This window comes from Mercenaria mercenaria, chromosome 9, assembly GCF_021730395.1.
Source record: "Mercenaria mercenaria strain notata chromosome 9, MADL_Memer_1, whole genome shotgun sequence".
In the NCBI taxonomy this organism is placed as follows: Eukaryota; Metazoa; Mollusca; class Bivalvia; order Venerida; family Veneridae; genus Mercenaria; species Mercenaria mercenaria.
The window spans coordinates 75816901-75825851 of record NC_069369.1 but is presented as its reverse complement, the minus strand read 5'-3'; the positions used below and the strand labels follow the sequence as shown (position 1 = coordinate 75825851).

Here is an 8951-nt window from a genome sequence, read left to right as displayed (position 1 = left end):
AAGGCACAACCAGCCGTTAATGACTTTTTTTATCATATACGTTCACTTCATATTTATTTTGGTATTTTCATTTTATATATTTTCCAAACACCTAAAAGAATTATTTGTTTTACTTTTTTATCAACAATGCCATCAATATTTGACAATCGATCTGATTCAGCGACCTTTCAATCGCCATAAATAATGTTGCTTCATGACGTCAACATCAAAACGCGCTGACGTTCTGGTTACCCGGGGCCGTTATGGTTATGGCGCCAGAGGCGCACTGCACCATTATGGATACATAAACAGAAGCCGTAATGACCGTTTTAAACGGCTTTTTGTTACTATTTATAGTAACGTATATAATAAGGAAAAATATTGCACGATCGCAGTCGATTGAAACTCAATTGAAATAATTTTAGATACGTAATAAGGAAAAATACACCGGACTGGCCTTTCCGTCGACTTTACCAATGCCTGCAAAACCCATCTGGCACCCCATGCGATGGCTCTCGTGCTGGTTATGGCAACTTGTGCTGCTTTGATATTATATGGTAGGCCTATTGTATTTGTGAACTTAGACAATATCATATACCTTGAGACCTTCTCTTCGTCCTATTTTAATACATGTAGTATTTTTATCGGTCTGAAATACGTTATTTTACGGAAAGAACATACTGTTACACTTTAAACGATAAAACTAAAGTGGAACTTTGTTATTAATTGTGCTTCACTTGAATGTAATGACGTCACTTCGGCTTACGGACGTTCATTTCCCGCCCTGTGGGTGCATGCTCTGCCATAAGAATGAGTACTGCAAATGAAGTGTTTCCAATTGCTTTTAGATTTCTGTTGTTATTTGTAAAATACGGCATGCAACAAAAATGATCTGTCAGAATGAAACGCTAATTTTTATACGATATGCAAGAAAAAAAATCAGTTATGTGTTTACGAACTCGACAGAAATACCCGTCCTGAGGGTACTTGCGCCTTGTATGGTTACGTGTTATGACGTCTCAGGTTCCTAATACATTTGCACGACGTAATAGTAATTATTATATGCGGACAAAATGAGCAATACACCTGCACATGGTGTCGAAAACATTTGTTACGAAATAGCTAATTTATGTGGAAAGTTCTTGAAGTAATGCTTTACGATCCTAATCATCTATACAGTATTGATTACCGGCGTACGCATGTACGTACTATCTAATAAGTGTAATTTTCTACAAGTTCAAATGGTAATTATGATGCTGAGACTTTGCAACACTGTATGTGAGACGTTGTCACATAATGTATGTTATCGTTGCGGCCTTGCAACATTTATGTAGCTTACATAAGTGTATTTGTAACTAGTTCGTTGTATCTTGCAAAATGCTGCATATAGCTAATATATCTTCTACACATCAAACTTATCTTTTCAGTTATGAAAACGTAAAATATATACTTAATTACACATAATAAGTGAATCAACAAGGTCATTCGAAGCGATACCGTAGCTTTATCGTTGAGGTATGTCACATGATATCGATGAGACTTGACTTACGTTGGAACGTAGTTCTCCTGGAGTGGTAATAGATTGCTTATGTCTCCGTACGTGCGACATTAACATAGAATGAAACCTGGAGTACATTTACTACATCTATCATCTACTTAAAGTTTTTTTTCATCTCGTAAACTGACAAAGAACAAATATAGAGAAAAAAGAGTATACATGGTTTAGAAGAAACCCTATAAAAAAGGCAAGATTAGATTTTTTTCTTATATCCGATCGACTGTACACCGAAATTGAGAGGACAAAAATTTTGACAGGTTATCGCACAGATCACTCTTTAATTTATATCTCGTTAGAGTTTGGCAAGTTCCAAAAGGGTGTATCATATTGGAAGTTTAATAATTCATTATTAAAAGACTCTGTGTATGTAAATGAAGTGAAAAAAACTATAACAGAAATTAAATCTCAATATGCTACAGATATACCAAATAGATATAATAATGAAATAAATGAAGTTCCCCTTCAAGACATTAAGTTTAGTATAAATGACCAATTATTTTTTGAATGTTTACTTCTTGCTATAAGAGGTAGAACGATTTTGTATTCATCCCACAAAAAGAAGGAAGAATTGGACAAAGAGAACAGATTACTTAAAGAGATTGAATTATTGGAAAAACAGCAAATGATAGATTTTAATAATATTGATATAAAAAAACAAGAACTTGTCGAATTAAGAAAGAAAAAAATGGCAGGTGTCTTTGTTCGCTCAAAAGCAAAATGGATTCAGGAAGGAGAAAAACCCACTAGTTACTTTTGTAATCTTGAAAACAGAAACTATATCTCTAAATTTATGTGCTCACTCACAACAGAAGCTGGTAAATGCCTGATTTCTCAACAAGAAATTCTAAATGAAACTAAATTCCATTATGAAAAGTTATATAAAGTAAAAGAAACTGAGGATGTAACATTAAACGACCTTTTCACAAATATAGAAGTACCTAGATTAACCCAAAATGAAAAAGACTCAATTGAAGGGGATATTTCATATACTGAAATGCTAAATAGCCTTAAAAGGATGAAAAATAATACTAGCCCAGGTAATGACGGCTTTACTGTAGAGTTTTTTAAAATTTTTTGGAATGATATTGGAATGTTCCTGGTTAGATCTGTGAATCATGCCTTTTCAACAGGAGAACTCTCAGTGACTCAAAAACAAGGAGTAATAACTTGTATTCCTAAAGGAAATAAAGATAAAACTTTACTGAAAAATTGGAGACCTATATCACTCTTAAATGTTTCTTATAAATTAGCCTCATCCTCAATAGCATTTAGAATAAAAAATACTTTGAATAATATCATAAATGAAGACCAAACTGGATTCATACCAGGAAGACTTATGGCTACAAATATAAGATTACTATATGACATTTTGCTTCATACTGAAAAATATGATGTTCCGGGATTGTTATTATTGATTGATTTTGCTGCAGCTTTCGATACCGTTTCATGGAAATTTATGTTTGAAGTATTAGAATATTTTAATTTTGGTCCTACAATTAGAAGGTGGATTAAGCTTTTTTACACCAATATTGAATCATGTGTAATTGTTAATGGACATATGTCTGAGTGGTTCTTCTTGCAGAGAGGTTGTCGTCAAGGAGATGCTTTGTCGCCCTATCTTTTCATTCTATGTGCAGAAATTTTAGCTATCCTTATAAGGAATAATCCAAAAATAAAAGGAATAAAAATTAATGGTTCAGAAAATTTAATTTCACAATATGCAGATGACACAAGTCTTACACTTAATGGATCTAAAGAGTCCCTTTTTAATACAATGTTAGTTTTAAAATTCTATGGAAAGATATCAGGCCTTAATATTAATACTGATAAAACAAAAGTCATATGGTTTGGTTCTCGGAGAAACAGTCAACTGGTAATGTGCCCTGAGTTCAATCTCTCTTGGGGAAGTAATGAGTTCACATTATTGGGGATAAAATTTTCCATAAATCTTAATGAGATAGTTAACTTAAACTATAATGAAAAAATTGAAGAAATCAAAACTTTACTGTCAAGCTGGTCAAAAAGAGTTATCTCACCTATGGGTAAACTAGTAGTTATTAAGAGCCTAGCCTTAGCAAAACTTAACCATTTGATATTAGGGATTCCAAACCCCTCACAAGAAAAAATTACCCTTTTACAAAATATGTTTTATAAATTTTTATGGAATAATGGCAATGATAAAGTTAAAAGAAACATAATTTCTCAAGAATATAGATTTGGAGGACTCAAAATGATTGACCTGAAAAGTTTCATGCATAGTTTAAAAGCAACATGGCTTAGAAGACTTCTAACAATGAATAATAAATTTAGTAATTTAGTAGAATTTATTTGTCCTGCTTTAAAATATATTTATATAAATGGAACAGATTTTACCAAAAGACTTTTACATCAAGATTTAAACCCTTTTTGGAAAGATGTGGTACATAGTTATCACATTCTCTCGTGTAAGGTAATCCCTACCACTGGAAAAGCATACGCCTTAATAAATTTATGGAACAATCCAGATATAAGGGTTGGAGGCTCTAGTGTTTTTTATAAAAGATGGCAGACAGCTGGTGTTATTTTTATAGGTGATCTACTTAATGCACAAGATGAGTTTTACACATATAGAGAATTTTGCAATACTTTTAATGCTAGAACAAACTTTCTTGAGTATAATGGCCTTATCGCATCAATTAGACATTTTTTGGAAAGTAAGGGTGTTCATAATATACGAAAAACTTGCAATCCAGTCATGCCTACCTGTCTGTCAATTATTACAAAAGACAGTAAAGGATGTAAAAATATTTACAAATATTTTAGATCAAAAGAGGAGTTTCCAAAATCACTGCAAAAATGGAAAGATGATTTTTATAACAATATAGGTATTGTGCTTGATGAAATAAAATATGACAGAGTTTTCAGGATTACCAAAGACTCTAAACTCCACTGGCTGCAGTATAGAATTAATCATAGGATATTAGCTACAAACCATCTATTGAAAAAAATGAACATTTCTCAGGATGAGACATGTAGCTTCTGTAAAAATGAGCAAGAAACTTTAATTCATCTTTTTTGGAAATGTGATGTAGTCAAACAATTCTGGTCACAATTATTGACATATATAAATAGTAGTTGTAATACAAACATAGTAGAATTGAGTGCCTCAGATATATTATTTGGCAGTAATAAATATGACAGAATAATGAATATGCTCCTTCTTTCAGCCAAGCAGTTTTTATACTACAATAGAGTTAAGGGTCAAATACCATTATTAGAAGTGTTCAAAAGACAAATAGTTTTGTTTTACCAGACCGAAAAATATACGGCCTCTCAAGTACTTAACTTGACAAAATTTCAAACAGACTGGGAAAAATATAAAAATTTAGTAAAATAAACGTACTGTATTATAAGTAAAATTTATCTTACAGCAACTGTTAAACATTGATTTTGTTTAACCTCCAATTACCATGCTGAAGTTAGATTAGGTTGGTCCATCCTTGATTTTTAGAGCAGTTCATGGCAAAATCTACGGACCATCACGATAAAAATGCAATTTTAGCAGCCCGAGGTGCAGATCCTGATCAGGCTGCACTGAGGCGCAAATCGGCCTGGCTCTGCACCGATGGCAATCCTTTATAATTCAGTTTAAAGAAGTTAAAGGTTGATTTACATTGATAATAAAAGAAAAATGATATCTTTGAGCAACTGTTATAGGCAAATAGTTTTGGATTTTTCTCTTGCTGACACTTAGTTGAGTTTTTGTGTTTTGTTTTGTCTTTTGTGTGTATAAGTAACCCTCTGGACAGTCCACAGGCAGAGTGTCGTTTCTTGGAAAATCATCAATATAATACAATATACTATATATATATGTATAAGTATAAACAGGGTTCCGACTTCCACTTTGTCTCTTATTTTTAAACTGTTTCCTAAAATCCTCGATTCTACATGCAATGACTATATAGTTGCTTGGGAGGCCCACTTTTAAACCTTTTTTCTTTTTTGGAACCCTGTAGACACTGAATAAGGAAGTAAGACAGTTTGGTTCACACTTAGGCCTTTTTGTACTTTTTGCTTTCTTTTCTCTTGGCAGAGGCCCTTTTTTCCTTTTCTTTCTCTGTTTGGGACCTCTTGTTCTCTAATGAGAGGCTTATAGACTAAGAGAAATAATAAGACTGGCTTAAAATTACATAATGACATACATTTTGGTCTGTTTTATGAAAGATAAATAAGCTGCTTGATAATACCTCTCTCTCTATTAAAAAATCCCCTGTTTCTAGGATTGAAAATTTTTAGAACTATTTTGTAAGATTAATCCTTTTGAACAAGGCATTAAATATATTGATTAACATGTGAACTAGGTATTGTAGTTAAACTGATTTATAAATCATTGTGAACTAGGTATTGAATAGTTTGATAACATTGTTACTACACTAAGTATATACTATGCTCTGAAATTTGTTTAACTTATATCTATGTTTATATTATGTCTGTAAGATGTGATGCGGGATGGGTCCCCGACCCCATCACATCATGGACGGGGATAATAAATGGGCCCCTTGTGGGCTGAAATTAAAAAAAAAAAAAAAAAAAAGAACAAATTCCAGTAAAATAAGGACAACACCTTTGTACCGGTCATGTACAAGAAAACAGCAGTTACGTTGAGCTCGTAACAGAATACTTGTTTCTACGCATGTAAGACATAATTCCTGAACGAAATCCGGGGTCCAAAAATCCGTACAAGAACGGATTTACGACGGAGTTAACGAAGTATAAACGCCAGAAGAAGAAGAACGCCACCAGCTGCGAATCAGGCAAATCTCTCAAAATGCCATCAGGTTTAACTACGAGACCAGTGAGAATTATATACAGAACCATCGTGACGACAAATATTGACGTCAAGATTAGCATTATCATCGTCTTACTCTTCAGCTGGAACTTTGACGTTTGAGTTCTTGATCGTCTGCTCCGACGGGATATACGTCTGTCCTGGTCAGAAGATGTTTGATCACTCGAGCTGTTCCCAATTTGTTCATTTCCGCTGTAATTATCATCAATAAATTCTTCGTCGTTACTGAAATAATCAATAGAAGAATTTTCACATTTATTTTCAACATCAGCAATATAACCTTCATTTGATGGCTTTTCTTTGAATTTAGAGGACTGATTATCTTGTCTTTCTTCCGACATGTAGAAATTCGAATCTGCATTTCTAGAGTTTTCAGTCCTTAGTTCTGCATCTATCCCAGACATGTCGCTACTCGTAGCTTTTGTTTCTCTATCATTGTCTGTCTCAACACCAGATGTTTCTGATGTCAATGTTCTAGCGACAAACGCTTTCATCGTATGATGTTTAATGCTTGCAGCTTTCACTGAGCGATGTCCAAATAGCCGCCATGCCGTTATAAAATTCAAAGACATGGCCGCGAGTATTATTAAAGTCAAAGGCACGATATAAATGCTACAGATATAAAGCAGTGGATAAATTGTGCCAGCATACTCCCCCGCTATTTCACAAACTGAGACGGTAATATTATTCCCCTCGTGCTCGAAACTGTTCGTCAGCTTACCATAAAGAATGAGAGCAGGGATGGACACTAGCGCTGATACCATCAAGCAACCTCCACAAAGTCTGAGAGCAACAGGGCAACGGATTTGCCAATCAAACGGATGGCAAATCTTTCTGTATCTGTCAATTGCCAAAACCAGCAAGACAGATGCTGAGCCCAAAGCAGTGTAAATGTTGAGAAATGTTTTCACTTTGCATATCCATCCATATTGATAGTCGTACCAGTTTAACTGGGAAATCACTTCACCCGGAAGTGTAGTGCAGCAGCTTGTTAGGTCCACAATAGCCAGCGCCAATACAAAGTACCGGAAGTTTATCCGTCTGTATCGTCTGGAGTAAACTAACAAAATTGTAATATTTCCGAAAAACCCAATAAATGCTTCTATGGAAATAAACACAGTCACCGGAAGTACATGCATTGTGAAAGCAGTGCTTAGATCCTCTCTCGTCATTGAAGCATTGACTTTCGCCATTTTATTTGTATTAAAAGATCTCAAAATGTTGTACAGATTTTTTATTTTATTACAATCACTTGTATTTATTGTATATTTAATCCTTGACGAAAAATAGGTTTACTTTCCTGCATTATTACCATTATTATCTTATATTGCAAGATGCTGAACAATGGGCATGTATTACTTCCGTTTGAAATTCTTGAAAGGGAACACAACTTGATTAAATGATTAAATTACTTTTCAATATCCAATAGATATGTACAAAGATATATTTGTTGAAAAGATACAATTTAGATAATAAAAACGGACGGATGATTGAAGTGGTAAGCAGGCGTTTAACTGTCCTTTTGTACTATAAATAGATTTTAACTTCCGCGTCGGATGTCTATGCAAACAAGGTTTCGGTTAAGTATCGCAGGGACACATTAGTTATTTTAAAATTACTTCCCGGAGACGAAAGGTCATTTTGCGTCGCCTGAAAACCTTAATGTTCTGTCATTTTCCTGTAAACACTTCATGGTACATTGTGTTCCAGGAAGACTAGGAAGTTGATAATTAAATATACGGCCATCTGAATGCTGGTAGACATATTTGTTTCAATGAATGAACCTTCAGAGATTGGTAAATCTAAATTTGTACAATCAAAATGTGTTTATGGAGTCCAAAGAGACAAATCACGTGAATTCGAGTAACTATCGTACATTACGGAATCCTGTTTTCGCCATCGACTATTCGGCCAGATAGATACGCTACAACTTGAAATTAAGCATCTAATTTCAACTTGTTGTACTATAAATTACCACGAAAGTCGATGTTTTCTTTTGTTTTGGTATACGGCGCAGAATGTCCCTTTTTGTTAGCACCGACACAATTTTATAGGTAATATGGCGAATTTCTAGCATTTACGGTGGAAGAAGACCTCAGGTACCCCTCCGTGCATTATTTCATCACGTATGTAGAACCAACGAACATTCCATAAGCCAGCTGGATGGCTTCCTCACATGAAAAATTCAACGCCCAGATTGAGGCTCGAACCCACATTGGTAAAGGAAAGTGAATGAAATTAACCACTCGACCATGGAGCCCCACCCCAACCCCATATATTTTACTATTATTTATTGTGTTTGCCTCCGCAGGCGGTTACACAAGCGTTCAACGACATTTTAGAAAAGGAAAGAAAGTCTTAAGGACCAAATTTTACTTGTTGTAAATAGTTAATTTCGTTGTATACCTTTGCCACCCCGAGCCACCGCGGCCGCAGAGAAAGTTTGAAATGTCAATAGTGTTGTTGTCCTTAAAACGATGGCTGGGAAACGTTGGAAGTCTTTTACCTTACATGTCCAGATTACAGGATCTCCCTATAGTATCCAGACGGAAAATTGATCAACGTAAATATCCACACTGGATAATG

At 34.4% G+C, this 8951-nt stretch overlaps 1 protein-coding gene across 1 annotated transcript; it reads right to left on the bottom strand.

The window, feature by feature from the left end:
- Window positions 1-1553: 1553 nt before the first annotated feature.
- On the bottom strand, window positions 1554-7863 carry LOC128559594 (substance-K receptor-like). Its single transcript, XM_053551741.1, has 2 exons — window positions 6119-7863; window positions 1554-1676 (listed from the first exon to the last, which is right to left on the bottom strand). Exon 1 carries the CDS (start codon window positions 7556-7558, stop codon window positions 6173-6175), a length of 1386 nt encoding a protein of 461 aa, XP_053407716.1. The 5' UTR covers window positions 7559-7863; the 3' UTR covers window positions 1554-1676; window positions 6119-6172.
- Window positions 7864-8951: the final 1088 nt, after the last annotated feature.

Coding starts and splice junctions, on each gene's coding strand:
- LOC128559594 (XM_053551741.1), bottom strand. CDS start 7,558: ATGGCGAAAGTCAATGCTTCAATGACGAGAGAGGATCTAAGCACTGCT.